Consider the following 25,892-nt stretch of genomic DNA (forward strand, 5'->3'; position numbering starts at 1 on the left):
GGCTACTGAAGGACCTCTGCTTCGACAAGTAGTACAGTCTGCTTACAGAAGGCAGGTCAGGAAGTCTGTCCTATGAGTTGGAATCCACTCGAAGATTGTAGGTTTTGTTTTGTTTCATTCTTTATGCATCATGAAGCTGATAAAGCCCCAACACACTGATAACCCCCACCCCCCAGCGTCTCTGCCTGTACTTAAGGGTGTTAATAGAAGATTGAGATCACAAAACCACGCAAAAAAAACCACTGGTTTTGCACCAGGAGCTGATAGTTGATAGTGAGTGCATTCCCACCTGCTTAGAGAATGGGTGACCTCATTCCATCTTCCCAAAGACTCAGCCGGGGAGAGACCGAGCTGCTCGCCTCATGCCAGAGGCAGCAGCTGAGCTAATAGTTAGATGGAGTCAAACACAGGCAAGTCAGAGGGGGTGGAAGCCGCACTCCTGTGAGCACTGCCCCACGTGGTAGGCATTATCGATCTGAGCGGCCCTCCGCACTGCCCATCACCACCTGGCTGTGCTTTCCTAGCGAGCCCCACTCTTCCGCATCTCTCAAACGGCTGACTTCCTCCTCTCCGTCCGCGGGTCTCCGACTCGCTGAGAAAGAAGTCGTCAGGCCTTTTCTCTTCGGCTCCTATCACCAGATGCCTGAGCTTACCTGCAGCCACCACTTACCTTGCTGTCTTCCTGCCTGCTCCATTGGGATGCATCCAAAGGGAGGGGAAATAAGGGGGGGGGGGACACACAACTACAAGATAAGAGACTTTTTTAACCCCCAAGGGGAGAATGAACCACTTTATTTCAGGGAATGTTAAAACAAAAGCCATATACAATTTGTAACAAATACAATTTTTTGTTCCCTAGTCCTGAATAATTACAGTATATACAAATTCAATAAGGCACTGGTTCCCCCAAAAGAACATAAATTAGTCTTTTTTTAAAAAAAACAAACAAGGTAACAAAAGCCCTTATCTACTGTCAACTCCTCTCCCAAAGATACGGCATTGTTTTGTTTTTTTTCTGTTCCGTGTTGTTGGCAGGAGAAATCGTAATCAAGAAACTACATCATTTCTGATACCAGATCCTTCGTTCCTGCTGCTTTAACAGGGAGGTTTGCTCTGTTTTGTGTATCTGAGGAGTTCTCATGGCGAAACATACTCAGGATTTTGAAAACCGGGCTTCTTTTACTGCCTTTCCCCGCTACCAACAGAGGAGAGACCTATAACACAAGGCACCTGAACTTCTAAGGAACATGCGTGACTCTAGGAACTCCGAGTTCAGCCATTATGAAGTGCGGGCTAACCTTGAATTCACACAGTGGAAGTGTGTCAAAGGAGTCCCTGGAAATAAAATCTTGCCTTCTTCTGTTTTTAAGGCGCTTTGGATCTTTGGGGAATTAAAAGAATGGCCACAAGTGAATTTTGAGCCCTCGCACACGATGATCCTCGCGCTGGCCCATGTGACTTAACACTACCAATTTTCATAAATAAATATTATGTTTCCTTTAGTACTTTACCATCCATTATATGTTACTCTCTCCACAGAATGGAATTGTACCAGATTCCAACCCGAACATAATGTTTATATATACACATATATTTAGATCATATATACAGACATACATAAACTATAAACCTGAACATCTGAGCATACCATACTTATATTATCTAACAACTAATATTTAGTCCCAAACATAAGCAATCAACTAAATTATGAACATCCAAATTTCCACTTATTCCACTGAGAAATAAGACTCATGGAAAAGAAAGATAATTTACTTCTGGGAAGCTAGAAGTTATTGTTTTTTGAAAAAATCAGAAATGAGTAGGTAGTCTTTAATAACAATTTAGTACTCCAGAAGTAAAGTGAATTTGGATAAAACAGAAAAATCTATTCATAAATAAATGTTTATCTTATTAAGATAAATGGAAAAATAGGTAAGCGGGCCTTTCTAAAGTATTTCGGGGATAATTCTGAATGTTCGCAGTTAGTAGGTGAAGCTGGGAATTAGAGCCGCTCCTGCCTTTTCTAATCCACAAATCCCATGGGAGACAACCTGCCCACCCACTACTCTCACTACCGCCGGCCTGTGCTGGAACCAACACCACTACAAATCTCGTCTGCTCTCGGGTCCTCCCCTCCCTACAGAATATTCTGATTGTAAATCACTCCTGTAACTTAACCAAAATAAAAACAAAGTACCCCACCCCCAAGGGAAGCCCAGCTTCACTGAAATTGGGGGAAACTCAAGAAGGACAAACATGACCAGACCTCTCTGGCACCCGGGTTTGCTCATTTGTTGGTGGAGGAATCGTCTTAAAGGCACTTGGGCTTGTCTGCCAAGCTCACACAGCTGTTAACACGGAATCTAACCATAGCCCCCTCCTCCACTGACCAAAGAAAAGGGACCTTTCAAAATGCTAGTGAGGTTATTTTAATACTAGTAATTATATTTGCAATTATATTTGGAACCAATTGTCTTTGACCTTAAAAAAATAAAAATTAAAAAATTTTCTCCTCTAGATTCAAGGCTTAATCAACTCTTCGTTCTTAGTTACCAAAGCAATTAGGCTTGGGAAAGGAACGTCAAATAGAGCGCAGGTGGGGTTCTCCCAACCTGCAAGCGCAGCTCCCAGTGTCTCCCTGCTCTGGGGTGTGACCTGGACGAACAGGTCGCCAGCTGCAGGCCCACTTCAGGAGGAGGAAAGCATTTTCCCATTTTCCATGCAGCCGTCAAGTTTCAACGATCCTCCATCTTTCAGTCACTGAGTAGTGAACAAAATGTGGTATAAAACGCTGCCCCCTGGCGTGCTCTCTAAGGAATGGCACGTTTTTTTTAAAGGCCAAGAGGGACGTCTTCTCAAATTCGGGGTTATTTATAAAACAACAACAAAAAACCACAGTACAGAAATGGAAATGAAAGAAGTGGAGAGAGAGGTGGACAGGTTACCATGTTCCTGGTGCTAAGGTGTATTGGCCCCAACACAGTTTACACTCACCTTGCTCAAAAGATAGACGCACGGAAGTGAGGAAGCTGAAGAGGTGCCACAGAGAAGGCCGAAACAATACACTGCACAATGAATTGGGCGTGAAAGGAACTAAAAGGTTCACTGAGTCAGCCTTCCTATGACAGGAGATGATCACCTTCGGATGTAGGTACTCATCCCTATCAATGCTCCAGGAGAACACTGCAGCCGGCACAGTGTGGGTGTGGCTGCTCCCCAGGCTAGAGGCTGGGCTTCTGTTGAAGTTACAACTGGGTTCAACTAACCCAACTGAGGCAGGACTCTCCTTTCCTTCTCTCTCACCCACAGGAGATAGGAAATGACACAAAAGCAAGAGAAGGTGTGTGGCTCCTTTCCCCTGGTGTGCTGCGATGGGGGGGGAGGGGGGCGCTTCCCCACCTGGGAGAAGCCACCTTTTACGCGCCCACCTCGCCCTCAGCTCCTGCAGACAGACAGGTTTTCTTCCCCCAGAGCACATGATCTCTGTTTTAAAAACACCTGGTCTTAAACACAGCATCCATGGGTCAATTCTTTGCACATAGAAAACGGGGCGGGGGGGTGGGGGCGCGGAAGCTTTCTTTGTGTTTTATAAAAAGTTTTGTTTTGTTCTTACCATGAAAGAAATGCATAACAGAAACAAAAACACGAATTGGTTTAGAAGAACAGCATCCACCTTGACTTCTCCCACATCAAACCTTCATTTGTTCCACATGGTCTGGAGCTGCAAAGGGTCACCTGCAGGATTCCACAGTGGGGTCCCTGACAGGTGGTGCGCACGCCCAGGTGTGTCACATGACTGATGTTAACCCCCCACCAACCTGCAGGCTCGCCAACGTGGTCTGAGGAAGTGGGCTGGGGGAGGGAGGAGAGTGGGCTTCCGGAGGAGCTCCGTGCTACGTGCGTCTCCTTCGCCACAAACTGCCTCTTGGTGTGCAGAATGCAGTATCATTCCACCCGGGGGGGGGGGGGGGTCAGAAACGTCCCATTGGAATTTACTTTCCAGCAGAGGTTCTGGGGTGAGCTTTCATTGTGATATTCACTAGATTAGTATAAACTTGAAAACATCCACATTTGCTTCATTTGGCAAACTCAAAGCATCTGGAGAAAAAAAAAGAGGCAATCCAAAACTACAGAGCTTTCTTAGAAAGCAACGTGCATTAATATCTCGAACAAGTCACCCACGCGGTTTCTCCCTCCAAGAACCAGATGCAAATAAGCTGTGTGCGTCTGTCTGTCCGGGCTCTCCCTGAGAGGGGAAGGCGGGACCCAGCGGGGAGCAGTGCGCTGTTCTAGGCATGCACCGTGGATGCTTCCTTGACATTGTCTGCCATCGGCTGCTCTGCCCGCCGCTGACAGAGAAATACCTCTTGGACTTCTCGGGCTTTTTCTTTGCCCTTCAGCTCAGAGTTTAATGTCCTGGGACTCTGACATTTTGGCCAGGGTCTTCTTCACGCGCAGGGCTGTCAGCCGCGACGCGGGGTTGTGAGCCCAGCACTCTGTCATGAGCTTCCCCATCTGCCGCAGACACTGTGGGAAGAGAAGTAAACTGGAGTCACGTTGGAGAAGTGCACTCTGGGCAGGTTTTAATGCCTGACACTGGGCTTTGGCTGCATTTCTGAAGTCTGAACAGATTTTTTTTTAAAAAAAGATACTCTTTTTTATATGCAATTTCCTCTGTCATTGCAAACTGCTCAGGACCTAAACGGGCTTTCTTAGCTTCTTAGGAAGGGGGTAGGTAGGGGGCTTGGTTGGTTGTGGAAGTGGCATGGGCGTGTGCCAGTCAGGGTTCAACAAATAAAAGAACACTCAGGATGTCTCTATTGGAGCCTTGCTCTCAGAGGGTTTACCACACCTGATGCAGCTGGATCTTTGAACTCATCCCTACTAGACGGAGACTTGTGAGCCATCACTGCCTGCTGCAACATGAGCATTGCAGGGTCCCTGGGGATAGGATGATGGGCCTGTGCACAGATTCGCGAGAACTTTCTCTGTGTTCTCCTGCATTGCCTTCCTGCTGGAAGGTGCCGTTTCATGTCATCAGAAATCTTCAGGGAAGGGCTAGTTATGTAAGACCAACGCCCATAACCACCTCAGAGGAAGGTCACTTGGGTGCCTTCTGCATGGTCTGTTGGACAGCCTACATCTTATTGAACAGTGTAGTTCACTCCACCTAGAACCAACAATCACAGTATTTTCAAACTGCCTTTGACCCCGAGTTTGCAGTGTTCCAGCCAAGTGTCTGCGATCGCTTTGGTACATTTGGGGAATTCTCTACCCCGCACCCCAGTGACCCGCTCACACTCAAACACGTGACTTTTCCAGCCCACCAGACCACTCCGGGATGGGAGGACATGGAGAGGAATGTGGAGTAGGAAGATAGGAGACCACGGGAGGAGACAGACAAGGCCTGCCCAGCCCCTCCCATCCCGACCTGAGCAGGCCTCATTGCCACACCTTACAGCCGAGCTGCATGCGGGCTTGTTCTCAGTGCCCAGGCTTGAACTGCCCCCAGGGTGAAAAACCACAACCCAAACCTAACACCCCATGTACACAGAAGCTTTAAAAAAGGCTACTCTACAAAGGCCACCACGTCCTCAATACATGAAATAAAGGGATCTCGTAGGCAAGCAAAACGTGGCCCCACCTCCGTAGTATTTTGGAGCAAGCTCCAGTGAGCAAAGCAGCAGCGCGCCGGACCCCTGCACGTGGCTCCCGGTGGCAGCCGCCGTGAGGTGCCACCCCATCACCAGAACCCAAGGAAGAAACGCTCCTGGGATGAAGATTCAGAAGCAAAGTTGGTCGTTACCTCAAGCCTTACCTCGTCGCTGCTCCACCTGTTGGGGAAGGAGGGGCGCAGCTTCTTGATACACACAATCTCCCTCATGTCCTCGTAGGAGGGGTCACTGGGCACCAGATCATGGTAGGGAAGCTGGTATTCTTCGACTATACCTGGAAATAGGTTTTCATTATTCTTGAGATCGTCTGCAGAGCAGAAATAAAAATCCAAAACACAGGAAAACCCTCCTCCAGGAAGTGGGATTGCATCAGTGAGAAAGAACAGGTTGCTCTGGAAGACGGGAAAATAAATTTTGGAAACACCACCGGTCTAAATGAATTGAAAGTCTGATGAAAATCATTATGAGAGACATTCAAGCCCCTCCCTCAGCATCCCTCATTTCTGAAAGCTAAGTAACTCTAGCATCCGAAATGTATTTGCAATGTCATAAACGCTCTTGCATGTCAATTTTTAAAATCTATATTAAATCTCATGAAGATTTGGCAGGCACTTCTGAATTCAATACTGCTTATCCTGACTGTTCCACTGCTGCAGCTTGCATGAGAGTGACTCTCCTAAGAAACCTGGCAGTGTGCCCTATGTGAGCAGTGGGTCGCATTTCTGTTTTTTTCCCTGCTTCACCATAAGAATGGGTTTTTGTACATTAAAAACTTGGGAAAGTACACATATTCCATGGCATTAGCGGTCATTTATTTAGGTGATTAGGTTCTTTGATTTTTTTTCCTCTGAAGTTCCTGTACTTCTCAAAATTCTCTGTAAAACATATATTGCTCCTATTTGCAGAATAAATGTGTTGCTGAAAGAAGTATGAAGAAATAAAAACTTCTGTCCACTTACTTCCAGAAAATGCTGCTTATTCTCTGTCTGGATTCTTTCCCATCTTTTCCTCTTTTTCTTCTGTGGTATTTATAATCTGCTGTCAATTTGAGAGTATTGAGTGACAGGGTGGAAGCCGGTCAGTCACTGTACAGCCAATGAGGCATCTTATGTAGGCATGGCCTCCCCCTGAGGATTCTGGGAATTCCTGTATTTCCTCCTTGGGGGTAGGAGACTCCCTATCTCTCTCTCTCTGTTCACTCCCTGAGAGACGCTCTGCTGACAAGCCACATGGCTCTATGTTGATAGAGTCTGTGCCCTGGGAACTGGAGGAGCCCCACGGAGACCCCTGCCATCCCTGAGATGCTTCTACCGCCACTGGAGCCCGAGTAATTCCCACCCACTGGCCTGTGATCTTCCTGCATTTGGCGTCATTGCATGTGTTTCGTGAGTCCGAGAGGAACTGATAGATTGGTATGGGGCATATGGGCTAATATCGGACTTATGGACTTGGTCTGGACTGGGCTGTTTCCTCAATATTCAACTGCTCTTGTATATAAAGCTCTCTCCTATACACACGAGTGTCTATGAATTTGTTTCTCTAGTTGACCCGGACTAACACAGCTCTGCGCTTGCCTTTTCTTCCTTCCCTTTATGTCGTTGTCGTCAGTTGCCATCGAGTTGGTTCCGACCCAGAGCAGCCTGATGCACAGCAGCACTGCCCGGCCCGGCGCAGTCCTCACAACCGCTCCCACGCTGGAGCCCACGGCTGCAGGCACACAGCCAAACCATCTGGCGGAGGGTCTTCCTCTCTGCTGCCCTCCACTTTACCAAGCATGACGGCCTTCTCAGGGCTTTCCTGTACAGTTTTGTCGTTTCTTTGAGTTAGAGCGTCACAATAATTATATTCAGCCTGCCAATTCAGAGGATGCCTCTCTCAAAAATCTTCCAGGAGCACCTTGTTCTCTATCCCGAGTCATCTTTTATAGAAACACCACTGCTCTGTACTCACCACCGAGGACGCTTCTCTACTGCCTCCTTAAGCTCACCGGACACGTATTCCAACAAAGCCCAGTTTCGGCCCAGCGCCCTTGCTTGTAAACTCCAGCCAACGAAGGTCCACTTGGTGGCAAAGCTTTCCTAGACCCTCCCAGCTCACCTCCCGAGACCCACGGGGATGATCTCAGTTGATCCTCCTTTCGTTATGTTTCGTCTCTGAAAGAGACCATCAAGGCGCAGGGCCTGACACACAGGACACGCACGCTTCAGGTCGCTTCCTGCTTCCTTCCGGATTCTCATGTTCTTGGTCCTGGAATCGTCTTGAGGATGAGAGCCACGTGTATCCGGTTCTTCTCATAATTCCCTATCCGCCTAATGTTGGTGCCTTGACCAGGATAGGCAGATCCACTGATGGAAGGACGATGGGGCTGGCCTATATACTGCAACTGACACAGGTAGATTTCACCATATAAAATTATGAACTCATCACACCTTGGCTTTGAATACAGATGTTCCTCCTTTCTTCTAACTGTGCAATGTTATTATCAAAAATTCCCACTGTGCTTTAGACCTGTTTTTTCCCCTTTCTGTCCTTACAATGTTTGCACAACTCAGATCTGGGTAAGACTGCCAGGCCCCCCAACTTCCAGTATGTTTAAAAGGAAAGTATTATTGGGTATGATTAGCTAGACTTTGCTGCACTGGAAAGAGAAAACAAATGAATTAATAAAGAGCCTCCTATGTGCCTTCTATGGAGGTAGGTAAGTTGAATAATGCACTTACTTAACTCTCAAAAACACACTCATGAGCTAGCATGAGTGCCCACACACTGTGTGCACAAACCACCTGGCTCTGAGGCATTCAGTAACTTGCCAAGGCCATCACTCATTTTATGCAGGGACCAGGGGACAACTTAGTGCTTCCCAAATCTCGGTAGGCCCTGCAATATTCAACCCCTGCTGTTTCATAAAGCCAGCTTTTCCATATCCAGACCTGCCGACTTTTAAGTACAGGCTTAGTCTAGTCCTATTTGCTCTAGATAGTCAAGAAAACCTATAATTACAAAGGCAACCTAATACTGTCAGCCTATCTTCAATAGATATAAACATATAATTCACCTGCTCTTCAAAAAGTATGAAGTCAGAGAACAACAGTTAATTTATATTTTGGTTACTTCTTTTCTCCTTCGCACTTAAGATTGGAGATTTATTCGCTGTCTGGTTAGGGAACATTTCCTGCATTAACTTTCCTTTTTCAAAACGAGTGCTCACTTTAGAAGGAAGATGTTCTATTTTAAAATGCATGTAAGAGCCTCAGATTTCCCACGGTGGTTAGAAGGTACTGTAGCATTGAAATTATATTTCCACCAAAGTGTGGATGCCTGTTGATAAGATGTTCTTTATGCTTCAATAGGAACCGAAGTGTAGGTTAAAGCCCTCACAACCAAACTGAACTTTAATTCTGATACCAAGAGCTCACGTGTCGTGAGGGCTAGCTATGTGTCAGGCACTTTTCATTCCCTTTCTATTCACTGAAAACTCATAACAGCCCCCCGAGGTAGACGAGAACACGGAAACAAAGAAAACTCTAGTAACCTGTCCACGGTCTTAGAGATAATAAATTGCAGGCACAGGACTAAACTCTAGGACACTGAATTGCGTGCTGAGCTTTCAGTCTTGAGCAAAAGCCAGCTTTCAGGAAGAAGCATCAGAACTGGCCGTGATGAAAAACAGTACCAGCAGCAGCAGGTCAGCCCGTGTACAAACAATATGGCCATTCAGAGACCTGGGCCTTACCCGAAAGGTGTTGGGGTCTATTATAAAACAGAATGTTTATCAGTAATCAAAATAATATAAGCAGTGATAGTAATTTAGATATTGTAAAGCCTTCTAATTGATTAAGTGGCCTTATTAGGGAATTCCTAGGTTTATAGAAAATTATTGTCAATGACAGATCCTTATACCTTAATTTTTTTTTGATCAAAACGAGTGTGTGCAAAAGACATTTTATAGCAAGTAAAGAAACAGAGCAAAGCAGAATGGATCTCCCAGGCCACATGTATGTCTCCACTGTAATTTGTGGCGAGGAAATCACCAGGGAAGTGGATGCTGGAATTTGAGATCATTGAGGCTAGTGAAGTTCAGCCCAGCAGGGTGGTGAGAAGCTGTTGGAAGGGTAGGTGACTGGGTGTGACTGGATGGTGCAACCACTGAAGAACCCAAGAGAGACATGAACTAATACACCGAGGTAGAAGAGGGTGATCCTTGAGCAGGCAGCAGAAGCTGAGCGTGTGTCTAGAGGACACTCATCAGTGGACACTCAAAGATGATTATGTCTGTAACGACCATGACCCTATCTACAGAAAGCAGCGGGAACATTATAGAAAGCCTGATTTTGTCGACTGATGTTGACCTTGATAACAGGTATCTATCTATCTATCTATCTATCTATCTATCTATCTATCTATCTATCTATCTATCTATCTATGTAATCATTTAATTGTGGTACCTCCGGCTGCAGTCTTGCAAAGATCTCAGTGTGACTTACCTCCTGACACACATCTCCTAGCAACCTCCCAGAGGATGAGCCCGAAGCTGTACATGTCGGCCATGATATAGGACTGAAAGTGATTCCGATTCAAGCTCTCATCCAACACTTCAGGAGGCATGTAGCGCTTGGTGCCCACTCTCGTGTTGGGGGGTATGTCCACTTCATTCGTGTCACTAGGGAAAGAGTCAACAAGCACTGTCAGCACGGGAGACCACCAGATGACACGTACAAGCTGTTTCCACAGAGGCCCATTCCTGAGTGGTGGAAGAGGAGAACCTCCCAGGGGGGAGACTACTTCCTTGAAAAGCAAGTCTTGTCACAAGTGCTATTTGGAGATCGCATGGAAAGCCCAACGAAGAAGTGACTCAATCGGAATAAAGTGGCAACACATGACATGATATTAAATATAAACTCTAAATCATGCCAGATGTCTGTTAACTGCCTACAAAGACTTCCCTGTGTGTTTTACTAGCTTTGGCGCCAAAGACTGGCATACGCACGTCACCAGGGTTTGGCTGTGGCTGTGTGTGTGTGTATTGAAGTCGGATGTTCGGAGTCTTTTTGAGCTACAAACAAGTAAAATGGTTTAAAAAGGGGGTAGGGGAGAGCCCACAAAGGCTTGCAAATGCATTATTTTGAGAAAGGGACATATAAAAAGCTTGATTGCTAGTATTTCATAAGCCAAATGATATTACGTTCACAAATAAAGGCGTAAAAGTAGAACATACACCTTTCGTTTTAGGAACATTTCGCATGATGCAGTCCTTCTTCCTTTGCGTGCGGGGAGAGGTTTCGTGCTAGACAAACAGAGTCTGCAGACTGGGGCTTGGGAAACCATCATTTCAGGCAGCAAGCGTTCTAAATGCGCGTTTGCAGCTGCGGCACTAGTACCACTTGCTCTGCTGATGACTCAGTGAGGTGAGCCATGGAAAGTGCCTGCCCACCAAGTACCACGCACACAGGAGATGCTTGTAACTAGCTGCGGCCGGTTGATTCTGATTCGCGGTGACCCTGTACGTGCAAGAGCAGCAGTGCGGCGGCGGCGGCGTGGCCGTGCGGTGAGCCCTCCGATGCCAGGCCTGGCCTGTCTTTCAGGCACTATGGATGAACTCTCCTCTCTCATCCTTGGATTAGGAGCTTCAGACCATTTCCCACTACTCGAAACCAAGCCAAACTCATGCCATTGAGTGGATGTGCTCGGAGCGACCCTGCAGGGCAGAGTAGGACCGGACCTGTGAGTTTCTGAGGCTGTGACTCTTGATGGGAGTGGAAAGCCCCATCTTTCTCTGGTGGCATGGCGTGTGGTTTCGAATTGCCAACCTTGTGGACTGTAGCCCACTGGGTAACCACTATGCCACCAGGGCTGTCTGGATGGCCCTCAAGTACTTCATAAGTACTGGCCCATCAGAAACAGCAACATAGCGAAAGGACAAAAACTCAAGTTTTCATGAATGACAAAGGAGATAGAAACTCATTATCAGAGTAAAGGGTGTGGGAAATCTTCCTACCTGCTCCCTAGAAAGTGCTGGGGTTTTGTTTGTTTTTCATCATAATCTCCTTAGCATGACAAATAGTGATCATCAAAAACAAATCAAAAATTTTATTACAGAAAAATAATATCAAATGTACTAAAACCTTACTGGCTATTAGAAGAAACTGCTGGGTTTGATTTATTCCATCTACCTGTATCTTCTAAAATTTAAAACATGTCATGCCATTTGGGAAAAGTTAAAAGATGGCTGATGTCCCTAAATATATATATATATATGAAGATTGTTACCATCTACTGTAACATTTAAACACAGAGCCTTGTGTGTAGACCTTTCCAGAGTTACTTCCTGGTACAATTCCTGATCTACAGCTACTTCAACTAAGGACTCAGCAGCATCGCTATCAGGCCTTCTGTGGTCTTCTGGGAGCAACAACCCTGAAAGGGTTCTCCTACAATAACCTCAAAGAGTACATTTTAAAAATGCAAGGGATTAAAACAAAAAAGACAAAACAGCTGGCACTCCTTGCCATCAGTGACTATGGGTCCCAATGTTCTGGGCTGTTTCTATAAATAGGAGACGAGGTGAGAGGTTAATTCCCAGTGTTACCCAGCATGCTAAAATAAACTAGCAAGTTACCACTGTACCTAAATGATCAATGGTATGGAAGGAAATTGTAGGGAGAAGCAGCTTCGTGAGAAAATATAAAAAAAGAAACCACACGTTTCACTTAATAGCCAAGAAGTCACTTTTCTCCTCCTCATCTTGTTGACGCCTCTCAGGTGGGCCCCAGTAGGCATTTCATTAGCGTGCATGTGTGTGCGTGTGTGAGACAATGTAATTTATCTTGTGAGTAAGAGACTGTTGCAAACACAGGCTTTGTGGCTTGAAAGAGGAAGGTGAAGGGTCCCGTTACGTCTTGCATAAGTAGTGGTGGGAAAGGAGACGAGAACAGAATTCCCGTGGGACCCACAGGCAGGCATTTAGAAAGGCCAGAGGGGCGCTTGGACAAGGATTGACAGATGCGGGCAATTCCATTCCATTCTTGCTGCCAGTTCCTACGGGGTTTATTTGGATTTTTCAGATCAGAAAAAGATCATGGAAAGTTACGTGTGGAAATATTTATTGGAAGGTAGTTTTACCTATTAAATGACCAAAGGCTTGCAGTGACTGGGCTACAGGTCACCTATCAACTTTCTTTTAAAGTACTTAAGCAAGAATTCGCTTGTCCATCAAATACCACTGACTTAGTTCTTTCCACAGTCCCTGCCTCCTCCTCCTCCCACTCTGATGGTAAGAGTCTTCTTTTGTAGTATTTGAATAAATAGACACCCTAGTCATATAGGAATAAATGTCTTGTCTAGCAGTATATACAAATAGATCTTCCCCTGGAAGGACATGAATAAAGGTGTCTTCCAATCGGATTATAAACCCCTTTGAGCACTGACGCTTTGTCATAGTAATTCTGCATGAGCTTACAGAGGATGGCCCCAGTCCGTCCCCTTCACAGTGAGCTTAGCACACGGTAAGCAAATAATATACTTTCAATGAAAAAAACTTGCTTACAATTACTTTGCTATGACTAATTGAAATAGAAATGCAAAAACATAGCTATATGTATACCATCAAGTGAAATATACCTACCTAAATTTAGAAGTTTATAATCAAATTAATTTTGTAAAAAGAATGTTGTTTACATATTGGAAAATGCCTTTACCCCCAGCTATAAGCAACTAATATGCTCATAATAAATCATCCCTATCCACTTGTTAAGCATTAAATTCTTCAAGACTGAAAGCTCTGTCTCTTCCTCCCTCCGCAGTCGAGGTAATTAAATGACACGTCTCCCTCAGGTTTTCAGAAACATCATCTTACCTCTTCCCAAATAAGGGCAGAGAAAACTCAGCTTCTATTGATCCTCTGGGCCAGAAATAGAATTTAAAGTGGCTTAAAACCAGTACACCAAGGACGAGCGCGGAAACAGACATGAGGTGAAGGGCACAGAGTCAGACCCGCGCGTCCATACACCAGGGGACAGAATAACAGGAAGAGAAGGGGTCAAGGACAAAGAAGGAAGCAACTACGGTCAGACCACCTTCCGCTGCCTCGGCCTCTGTTTCCAGGGAGCGTGGGAAACATATTGTGCAGTGGGGGGAAATCAGCACAAATAAACCCAACCCCACCAAAGAACCCTGTCCTGGGGGGGGCTGTGCACATACGCACTCAAAATAGAAAACCAGGCGCAGGGCAGACCAGCATTCCCTGCCAGACACGGGTTCCTTCTGAGAGGGGCTGGGACCGGAGGCAGACCACACTGAGAGCTGGCAACCCTGCTGGTCTGTGGAAGCAGGCCTCCCTGATGGAGCACTCTGAGTCGAGGTGCACAGTGGTGGGAGGGGTTGTGAGCAGTGAAGCCATTGTCAGAGGGTTGAGCAGGAGAGCAGGGGGGGGGTTCCTTTCGCAGGTTGCCACCAACTGGCAGGCAGCTTCGGCGCGGGGTGGCCTTGGATGGCTCCCATGGAAGTACATGCTCTGGCAAGGCTCGCCTTTCTTCTGGCTGGTGGAACTGACATCTGTGGCATCAACTTCTGGGCATTTGGACATGAGCCATAGTCTGCCATATTGAATTCCTTCCAGTGACCTGGACTTCTTTCTCCTCCGTCCACCTCAGCCTGCCATCTTCGCGCTTCCTACTTTCTGGTCCGTCAGCCCCAGCGGGTGCATGATCAGAAGTCTCCAGCTTAACATCTGAACCGCAGACTTGAACTAGATTCACTCACCCTTCTACAACTGTGTGTGGCACTTTCTAGATACAAAAGTCTTTATCTATTAAAAAAGACGTAAGAGCCCCCAAGAGAATGATGATGAAAATGAAAAAGAAAAGGAAGGAACTACAAAAAATTGTATCTCAGGATTAAGGGATAGATTATCAGATGTGAACTAAATAAATGGTGGAGATGAGCTGCCACCAAGGGGAAGCAAAGCCTCACTGAAAGCGTGCGGCATGGGCTCTACAGCGTGATCTGCCTCCTCCCATGGGGGGAGGGGGGGCGCCGTGACTGAAGAGGATGGCTGCTCAGCGCACAGGGGCAAGTCCGTTTGCCATCTGTATTCTTGTCATCAAGACCTCAACTGGATCCAACATGAACTGTGCCTCTAACGTGAGTACCAGTGTGAAACAGGCTTCAGTAGAATTATAAGAAAATAAAAATTAAATGTGGAGAAAAGAAAATAGACTGAGGGACGCCAGGCATATTCTTCTCTGCGGGAAACCAGCGGAAGCATCAGCTCTTCTTCAGTTTATAATCACACTTTCATGGGATTCTTCTTCCTGAATGTGAGAGACGGTGGGGCTTGATAAAACAAAAATGCCCCCAAATGACCATATCTAGGGATACCACGAGATTCTCAACTCTCACAGGGAAATAAAGGTCTTGGTGGCATCATTTGGGGGCTTAGATTTATATTCTCCAACATGGTTTAAAGCAGACAGTACCTAACCTGCCCCATGTCTTCAGTACGATGTCTTCTCCTTGAGCTGTAGTGTTTGGGAAAGAGGAGAACCAGCAGCAATGTCATAATGCTTATCATCGGGTGCACAATGCTGAAAGCCAGAGAGGAAGATGGGTCCCTGGGAACCCTGAAATACGCTCTAAGCGATGCCCAGTTAACACCCCAGGGATGGGCATGCGAAGAAGGCTAGCTTCCTGACTCTCAAAGTACAACGTGCTCTCAGCGTGGGGTACATAAAGACACATGATGTCCAAGGGCAAAACTGGCCCAAACCATTTGGATCGCAGGGGGAGGATGTAGAAAATGCCAGGGTCAAGGGGGATGATGTCAACGAGTCCATGTAGGAAAAGAATGGTGGGAAACGGATTGTGGTAGCAACTGTACAATTCTACTTGACATGATTGAAATACGGAATGATTTGTTTATATGTATTAAATCCCAACTTTACAAAAAGGATCTAGGCCTAGATAGAGGATTTATCATGCAACAGTAGCTACGTTTTGAAATTTTTGTTTAGTAAAGGTTTCTATGATTCAAAACCAATATATATATTTTTACTTTCCCTCATAAAAGATAATTTTTTTCTTCCCAGTTAGTTTTCCAGAATTGATGTAATCCTCCTTGGGTCTGCAGTCTGCATGTAAATTTTAGAACTGGTCTGTCTATAGCTACAAAAACAAGCCCTCGTGGGTATCAAGGGAGCATCGGGCTGCACAGCACGCACTCCCTGCTAGAAAGCTTGGGCTCCCAGTTTCTGTGACGACTTACCACCTCCGGCCTCTCTCCAGGACTGCTCTGAGTTGGGACAGGCTGAATGGCAGGGGGTCTGCTTTTCATGGCTACCAAATCTTTGCTGAAATGCTAACACGAATTATATTAAATCTGTGAATCACTTTTAAGAAGCTGTTTTATTCACTATGTTGAACCTCTGTGGGCACGTCTGTGGGAACAAGGTTTGTCTCTTCATTGTTTGATAGCTTATTTCATTTATTTCCTCTGCTTTTTATTATAGCATACAGGTTATTTGCATGCTCTGTGATGTTTACACGTAAGTACTTCATTTACTTAGCAGTGACAGTTTTCAATTTCAGTTTTCACATGTGCAAATACAATAGATTTTGTGTGTGTGTGCAATTCTCTGATCACTCTGTACTTACTACTGTGTTTGTTAACATAAATAACATGCATCATAGGAATTGACAGTCAAGGGACTTCAAACTTTATAAAAATTCTATAATTTGTATACTCATAAGAGCTCATATTTCATATTATTTAATATATATGTAATAAATAGAAAGAGACAGGTCATCTGCAAATAGGGAGCTTAAGTATTTGCTTTCCAATTTGTACAGTTTTTATTAGTCTTAATTTGAAGCATACATATACAATAATTTATTTTAATAGAGTTTAAATTTATTCAATATTTAATCCCTCTCCTGGATGAAAAAGACATTTTGTGCATGTAATAAATATTCCATTCTGATGATTAAAAAAAGAAAGAAAGAAAATGCCAGGGTGGCAGTGGTCTCCATTGCTGATCAAAGGCTTCCGACGTGTATGGGCCCTGAAGTAACCCCTCTGCTATGGAAGGCCGAGAGCAGGGAGAGCCCTCAAGTGATAGCTTCGGGTGGGCACAGATTGGGGACTAAAGTTACAGACTTCCACAGAGACAGCAAAGACTGAGGAGGAGGAGGAGGAGGAGGAGGAGGAGGAGGAAGAAGATGGAGAAAATGAGGGGGGCATATGAACTCTTTGGAGAATCTTCTAAAATATTTCGCTTTTACGCTGGAAGATCAAGTAACCCCTCTGACAATTACTTCTGAGTCAGAATATAGTATTTCGAGGAAATAAAGATCTAACTTGGGCCTGTTTGGCATCCTGATTGTTTTGTTTTGTTTTCAATGACATATCCAAATGATTGGCGGAAATCATAGAACTGACCTGACTCATGGCAAAGCCAACTCCTCCAGTCAAGAGTTCCCCCCTCATGTCGTCTTCTGTGCTCTATGTTTTACAGCCAGAGAATGGTGCATGCAATTTGAGAGGTCATGAAGTTCACAGCCCTTACATCAAGCCGAAATAAGTCTCAGGAAACAGTAGTCACTTGCCTTGTTTGCTATAAGGACTTTAGAAAGGAGTGAGTGGCAGTCACTTTGATGTCGCCTATAGTCCTAATTCAAAGCCACGCTGACCAGCCAGTGGTGAACTGGGTAAGTCCCTCTGTTATATCCATGGCCCTGCTCTCAGGAGTCCCAGCGACTAGTAGAAAAGATCATGGTGAGAGAACACTGACAAGGGGCAGGGCGTGACTATGGGAGGGTGGAGGGGGCATCATCCTTCCTGCTGGAGGAAGAGCAATGTGACTCAGTGGCAACTCAGACACCAGAGAGAAGCAGCCGCATGGTCAGCTACCGTCCGCAGTGCAAGCAGGGCCGCGCAGGGGGCAGGTGTGCATGGCGGGGAACTGCAGGGCGGTCTGCTACAAGTCAAGACACGCACACAAAAAGCAGGTAAGCAGGAGAGGTTGGGGGTTACTAAACTGAACGCTGAATTCATTCTAGAATGGACAGGATCTCCGGAGCTAGTGATTTCTTCAATCTGTTGTGAATACAGAGTCATTCACTCATCCTTCGCAGGGCATTTGCAAGGAACACTGACAGAATCAGCACAAAGGCAACGTCCTGGGGAGACCAGGCTGAAACAACACCGTCTCTGCCGGAGGGGCAGGGCTCGGCAGTCAGTAGACTGTGCAGCCGTGTGCGTTTGTTTGTCATGGCAACAGCATGCACAAGATCGTAGGGGAGGGCCTAAGCTGACAACCTACTACTCAGTCTGTCAGGGATTATGACAAAAGGTCCCCGGAAGGGAAAACCACAGAGACCAGAAGTTGGTATCTAAGGAGAAGAGAGGATCCTGGGGATTCAGGCAAAGGGATCTGACACTGTACATCTTCATGGGAGCAGACGGCCACATCTTTCTTCCTTGCAGTTACTGGGTTTTGACCCACTGACCTTGCAGGAAGTCACCCAGTGCCTAGCCTCCAGTACCCCCAACAGGACTCCAATCATTCAGTTGTCATGACGGCTCATGAGTCATGCTTCAACAAAGTGAATCTGTGCATTACCACATCGAGAAAAGACTGGGGTAAGGAAAGAAAAAGGTTGAAAGAGCACCACACTCGGCGGCAGAATCTAGAGAAACAGTGCAGACGAACCGAACTGGCCTGGGAAAAGTAGGGATATCCTGGAGACAGAATTAGAGGAAGCAAGAGTTTCAGGAGCAAAGGGAAAGAGCTGTCAAGAAACTCCTGCTCTAGGATGAACTAGTGCAGAGTCAAGAAGTCCTGGCTATCCGAACAGGGAACTGGGAGGGGGGGGTCAACTCCAAATAGAAATACAGATGTCCAAACAGTATTTGGGAGCTAAAAGGAGACCTGAGAACCACGGGGGAGAAGGGCCAACCAGTAGAAACACTAAACATAAAGGAAGGAGGAGAAGGAGCAGGTAGAAAGAGTTAATTACTAAGGAAATTGGGGATAAACTGAGAGAAGACATCTGTCCACAAAGGTCAGTGGCGGCAACACTCAAAGAGGTAGCTTCTAAAGAAGACAGCACAGAAGCTACATGATGAGACTACAGGAATTACACTGGTGAAATCAGATAGATAGATAGATAGATAGATAGATAGATAGATAGATAGATAGATAGATAGATAGATAGATAGATAGATATAGAAGTCCCTGCTTATTTACATATATATATATTTTTAAGGAGACATGAATAGGTTTGTAGGTCAGAGAAAAACATCGAGAAGGAAGAGAAAGATTTAATCATCTTGATTGGCAGGAAGTCCCTATTTCTAACTGAAATCTCAGCCCAATTCCTTTCCTCTTGCTTTGCTTTGAAAGATAAAGAACTGTCATTTTCCATCATCTAAATGGTGACGGCCGTCACTCAGTGGGGCCCATTACGAAATCACACTGCAGGGTCCTCGCCTGGGTTGAAAATGACAATCCATTAGCATGAGTTCTAGTTTCCACACTTTCCATCAGCTCCACAGCTTGTGCATTGTGACCTTCTCCGCAAACCAGATTCTTCTTTGAAAAAGCATTCACAAGTGGGACTGGCCATTTTAAAAAGGCCAAACCTACACTGGATGGGCCCTCTACACTAATGGCTTGCAAAATCATTTGGTTTGTTTTTAAAGCAGAGTAACCATTTCATCCAAGTAAATCATCTGCTAAACAGAAGTGGAGCTGCCCTGATCTCTGATTTGTGTGTGTGTGTGTGTGTGTGTGTGTGATGTACACTGCAGGGGAAACAGAAACACAGCCTCAACTCCTGAGCATCCTCCTCCTCGGGGCAGAAACCACCATGTAACTCCCCAGCTTGAGAAAACCACCGTTTTCGCAATGCTCTGCTTTCTGGGTCTGCTGTGAGAGTGCTGTTTAAGCTGCGACGTCACAGTGCTGAGTATTGGTTGTGTTGTACTAGTTTCTTACATTTACCCCATAACACCTAAGAAGCTATCAGTCCTGTGTCCTACAAACCACGGCCTTTATGGCATAAAGTGGATCGCACCTGGAAGCCTTTTCCAATTCATAAATGTCTGAAGCTTTCTGACCAGACAGCCCCTGCCATTAGTGGTCACTATCGCCTAGACCCCTTCAAACCTAATGCGAACAGGATCTTTCAGCCCGTTACTGATACATATAAAATCAGGAGAGTAACCTTGCAAACGTTCTGTGGAAAATAAAACTTTTCTCCTCCCAAAGAAAAATTCAATGAATAAAATTCTGCGTCTGCGACATATCCTAGACACAATGAATGGCAAAATGCACAACCTATACAGTTTCAGAACAAAAGTGTAAGAAGTGTACTTGCCCAGGAGGAGGAATGGAAACTGGAAACACCGGTGGGAAATGGGACAGGAAATGTTACCTTGTGGCAAATAAGATGGACCAAGATGTGCAGGAATTCTTGAATGGAAAACTGATGTGCTCAGTAAATTCACACTAAATTCAAACTGAAAGAGGAGACGAGTTAGAGAAAGGCACCCAGAGGGAGCACAGGCAGTAAGAGTGCACCTGCAAGCCAAGGAATGCCCGGGGCCTGCGGAACAGAGAGACAGAACACAATCCTCAGTGTTCAGAAAGAACAGAGCTCTGCCAACACCCTGAGTTCACACTAGGAGCCTCCAGAACTGTGGGACAATTAACTTCTGCTGTTTTCTGACAGCTTATCTATGTTACAGCAGGCCTAGGAAACAATCATGTCAGGGGGCAGTTGTGAAACATTCGTATGTGTAAAAAATGCTTAGAATAATGCCTTCTACATTAAAACAATTCTCAGGAAAAAACAAATAGTGTGCTTCTGCTTGGTACTCACCTAATAAATTTCACAGCCAGGCCGAGGTCAGCGATGCAGCAAGTTCCATTCTTCTTCACCAGGATATTCTTGCTTTTCAGATCTCGGTGGGCAATCGCCGGCTTGCCTTGTGTGCTGAAGATTTCGGTGTGTAGGTGACACAAGCCACTGACAGAAGAATAGGCTAGTTTCAGCATTGCTTTGGTATCTAGGGTGGTAGACTTCAGGTAATCGTAGAGGGACCCATTTTCATGATAGTCTGTGATTAGGTACAGCTGAGTCCAAGAACCTGTCCCTTTGATATCTGCAGCAATGAACCCTGAAAGGGAAAACAGAAGGAAGTGCTTTCTGAACAGTAGAAGACATAACTAATCTTCTCAAACACCATTCTTCGTCCTACCTGCTGCTGTTAAGTGCATACTGTCTCGTCGCCAACCTACAGGATGGGGGACCCAGGCTGAGCTTTATGGGAGCTGATCACCAGCTCTTTGATCACAAGGATCTAACGGAAGGTTTGAACTACCAACCCTTAGGTTCGCAGGTGAGGGCTTATCCTCCGGGCCACCAGGAGTTCTTATTTTTAGCCTTTGCACACTTTTACTGAGCATCCCGGTTTTCTGATTACGGCTATGACAATACTCACGAAATTACTAATTTCAAATAAAGACATTGAAAATTATATAGGTAGATTTTTAAAAAGAAAGTTTCTATCTGAAACTATGATCTCCTTCCCGATTGGTTGCTAATATTTAAATGATTTTAAGGTAATCATAAGTATTTCCAATGACCCCAGCCAAAGGTAAGAGAGTCAAATTCACCAGTGACTCTGAGAGAGACAAGCAAGGCTATGTGGTCCCTTGGAAACCTGATGGATCCTGGGGTCACGATGAACTGGAGGAGAATCCATGACAATGGCCAGTTAAATGTTTCAAGGAGTTCTGGACGCATCGTGGGTAACATACAGAGCTGCTAACCGCAAGTCAGCAGTTTGCACACAGCAGCCGTGAGAGACTGGTTACAAAAAAAGATCCTACAACAGTTATGGCTTACCACCACCTACTACTAGTACTACTATTACTACTCCTACTCCTACACTCTCTCTCTCTCTCTCTCTCTCTCTCTCTCTCTCTCTCTCTCTCTCTCTCTCTCTCTCACACACACACACACACACACGTTAGCATACACTGTCCACTTGAATGATCCAGCTGGATCATTTTTACCTTGAAAATTTTAAAAGTGAATCGATTTTTCATACAAGTTTTTGATAAAAAAATAAACTGTACTGATAAAATCCCCACACTTTCTTACAACATTTAAATAAAAATACTCTCCTTCAAATCTCTCTTAAAAAACAAAACAAACCCTTAACGAAGTGATGGTATTATATTTGCATTCCCTGCCTCTTAAGGAAAAATCCTCTAGAGTATCCTGTTTCTCAGCCAGTGCTCATCCATAGAAGTGCGTTAGTCATTCATTCCATGAGGGCTCCCAATTAGAAACTTGTAATATTCTTGACCCCGTGCCAAGCAAAAAATGTCTATATATTTCCTAACATGTCTAGACAGATGAGTTAATATGCAGATGTTAACAGAAAAAAAACAAGGAATGAATGCTAGAAAATCCTGAACATTGCTACACAGATTTGTACTCACCCAAAATATTTTCATGCCTCATCAACACTGTCTGGTATATTTCTGTCTCTCGGAACCAGCTGGCTTCCTCTGTGGTGAAGAACACTTTCACAGCTACCTTTTCGCCACGCCACTTTCCCATCCAAACTTCCCCATAGCGACCTTTGCCAATCTGTTTCACCATCTGAATCTGCTTAGCTATAGTCCTTTGGACCTGTTAAATCCCAAAATACACTGTTAGTGTGCTCACAGCACTACAGACTTGTTTAATTATTTCCTCCAGGGAAAAACAATTACTGCATGCAAAACAGATTTAGGCACTAACTTTTCTTCATAGAGTTATTTATATTTCCTTATTAAATTGTACCATCAGTTCCCAAATATATTTGAGATTGATTTTGGATTCAGAATGTTCAAAATATTGCTTCTAGATTATTAACTTATTTCATTCTACCTAGTAACATTTTCTTGGGGAGAAACATGTCAATGGGACTCTGTTCATCCTCGCCACCATGGTGGGGGTACTACATACTCTGAAGGGATCCCTGGAACATACAATATGCTCATAGACAAAATGCAACACGAAAAAAACGGTAATGTGCTGTTAGAGTTACTAGGAGGAAATAAAGAAATCTTTCCCCAGAGAGTGAGGAGGGAGAGAGGAGAACTGAGGTCAGAGTGGGAAACAGGCACTGTGCAGATCTGAGGCTACACCCAGGGTGCTGCCATCCGGGCTCGGGTTCGTGCATGCTCAGGTGTGAACATCTCTTTGTGGTCAGTGCGTGGCTGCAGACAATTCTCTTGGTCATGGACTTGTCTTCTTCTCTTTAAGGCTCCTTCAAAAATAAATAAATAAAACCCCAGCCCAACCAGAGGCTTTGATGAGGACCCGCAGAGCTACTTAAATTCCAGACAGGAAAATTGGCTCCGCAAGTTATGGCGACTGTTTTGTGTGAACGCAAGGCAAATTCTTGATCTGCTACTTCTTTCAAAGGACAAGGGAGGGTCACAGGAGCTTGTTAGGAAAAAGTTTTAAGAATATAAAAAACTGCACTGGTGAGAAAACAGCCAAAGTGGTACCAGAGAATGCCCCCACAACATGCCAATGCACCTGGACAGTCTTATAGGGCAGCCAGAAGCCCTCTGAGCATGTCGCGGGAAACCAGGCCCAGCCATGCTAGAGCCCCGGCCTGGCCCTCTAGACTACCTTTGGTTCTCTAGATGCAAAGAGCACTTTCACAGGGAGAGGTTTGGAGTCCTCTCCCGTTTAGGTGCAGTGTAAATGAAAGAGTGGAGAGTGGATAGTCCCAAATGCAGGATATATTGAGAAACAACAGCTTTATATTTTGATATTTCTGTTTTTACAGGTTTCTTTGGTTTGGTAGTAATGCTTTGGTTTTGAGTCTGCGCAGACGTGTGGTCGGACCACAGAGTTTTAGCAGCAACGGGCCCTCTCGATCCCCGCTAGAGAGTCGGGGATCAGCCTAGGCTGCACGTGAAGCTCATACCACATTTTCCCTAGATGGGTCGCATACTGCGGTTCCCAGCCAAAAACAAATAAAAGCTTCCTTATTGGGAAAAAGTGATTTGCATAATACTTTTCACTTACAACGTTGGTGGCATAATTGGCACTTTGAATAAAAACTTACTGCCCCAAACTTGATCGTGGGTAAAATACAATAAAATGAAAGTGTGACTCGTTAGCTTCAGAATTAAAAAACAAAACAAAACAAAAACTTTCCCCAACTGGAGGAGGGATGAAGATAGTATGAGAGAACTAGAATAAAAAACAAAGGGAAATCTGTCTCCTTTGGAGCTGGTTGGGGGTTTTGAACTGCTGACCTTGCAGTTAGCAGCCCAAAACATAACTACTATGCCACCAGGGCTCCTTAACATTATACACGGGAGCTTCAAAATCTTTGTAGAAACCTTCCATGACCTTTTTATTCCTTTACCCCCACACCAAACTTTTTGAAGTCTTCTCATATAATCCAAGTCCTTAAAAAATAATTCATATTTAAGTAGACTATAATAAAACTAAAGTACTCAAAGCAAAGAGGATTGAAAGTGGAGGAAAAAAGACAGATGCCCAGTCGTGCTCAACCACCCTTTTACTAACAACACATAAACCAACAACCAGTGCAAGCTATCTCCAGAGCACCGCGTTAAAGGGAAGGCTCCAGCGCACTATGTCCACATAAGCACGTGGCCACAAAATGAGAGCAAAGTAAATACTAAAAACTTTTAAAATAAAAGGGAAAGCAGCTTTCCTATCGGCATATCTCAATTAAGAATGTAGTATGCATTTTAATAAAGAAAATGACCCCAAATGAAGTGAGGTATAAGAAAAGGCAAACAAGCTGATTAACATGTTAAGTCAGTCTACACAAACACCGTCTGGACATAATAATGATAATAAGATGTCTAACTTACAGAAATCTTAAAATAACTAACAAAAATGACAGCGACCTAAAAGAAAAAAGAAGTAATCATAAATCTGGGGGTAATGCTATTCTAAGAGTCTTGAGTGTGCTGAGTATGACTGAAAATAGATCTAGGTTTAAAGATATGAAATTTGAAATGTAACTAAAAATGTTCAGATCATAAGAAATGGAACAAATAAGCAAATCTAAAAAGAGAATAAGACCACAAAAAAGAGGTGAGAAAGGAGGCAAAATGCTGCAGAAGAAAACATTAGAAACAAAGCTAAATATATCTGAATTCTCCAAAACCATGCATTTCAATTAAATGACAGGCACTGTGAGATTGAAACACATTTTTAAATTAAGAAATCTGGTCGCATACTTTTAATAGGACCCATTCCAAAAACATAAGACCACAAAGACGGAAAGATGAAACAAAATATGAGAGACAACATGTTTGTGGACAAATGGAATGAAAGCAATGGAATTTTCCCACGAACTTTTTGAAGGCCCCCTCAGATGCTAACACAAAGTGATGCAAAGAGAGTGAAGAAATGAAAAACAGAGCTAAGTTAAAAGGCACTAATTGTGATAAAGACCAAAACTACTTCATTTTCAATGGAAAATATGTCTATTTCAAATTTATGTGCATCAAACCACATTAATCAAACTCAAAACCAAAATAATTTTAGATTATAGTGATAAATTAATGAGAGCCATCATGATTGCAAATGCCAATTAATCTCTGTCCACTTATGCATGAACAAGAAAAATTAATAAATATATGTTCAGTACAAGTAATAAACACTTACTGGCATGAAGTCAATCCCAAGTCATAGTGAATTTAGCACAGTAAACCTGTTCCATAGGGTTTTTGAGGCTATAAATCATTACTGAAGCATATGGGATCATCTTTCTATCAGGGAGCACAGGTGGGGACCTTGACCTCTCTGCCTTTAGTTAGTCCAATGCTTAGCTGGCTGCACCACCAGGACCCCTTACAATGTAAAAGGCTTGACTGGAAGAACAATAGGCCATTGTACAATGCTCACCTTCTTAAGCAGACAAAGACCACTTATTAAAAAATATCAAATATTTTTCCATCACTAACCCCGAGGGTTGTCTTTTAGGACAGAAAAATTTGAAAAACGAAACATACTGCCATCAAGTCAATTCATGACAGAAGGTCTCTAAGTCAGTGGTTCTCTTCCTGATGCCGTGACCCTTTAATACAGTTCCTCATGTGGTGGTGACCACCCCCCACCATAAAATGATTTTCGTTGCTATTTCATAACTGTAATTTTACT

General features: G+C 44.5%; 1 protein-coding gene across 1 annotated transcript in view; it reads right to left on the reverse strand.

The window, feature by feature from the left end:
- Window positions 1-775: 775 nt before the first annotated feature.
- BMPR1B (bone morphogenetic protein receptor type 1B) overlaps window positions 776-25,892 on the reverse strand; it is a 464,772-nt gene continuing 439,655 nt past the window's right edge. The window contains exons 9-13 of the mRNA XM_075544005.1: window positions 22,184-22,376; window positions 20,553-20,850; window positions 10,160-10,335; window positions 5,819-5,949; window positions 776-4,527 (exon numbers count right to left, since the gene is read on the reverse strand). Of these exons, the coding sequence (XP_075400120.1) occupies window positions 4,402-4,527; window positions 5,819-5,949; window positions 10,160-10,335; window positions 20,553-20,850; window positions 22,184-22,376 (924 nt within the window). The 3' untranslated portion in view covers window positions 776-4,401. The remainder of the gene's footprint in view (window positions 4,528-5,818; window positions 5,950-10,159; window positions 10,336-20,552; window positions 20,851-22,183; window positions 22,377-25,892) is intronic.

Source organism: Tenrec ecaudatus, chromosome 3 (assembly GCF_050624435.1).
Source record: "Tenrec ecaudatus isolate mTenEca1 chromosome 3, mTenEca1.hap1, whole genome shotgun sequence".
In the NCBI taxonomy this organism is placed as follows: domain Eukaryota; kingdom Metazoa; phylum Chordata; class Mammalia; order Afrosoricida; family Tenrecidae; genus Tenrec; species Tenrec ecaudatus.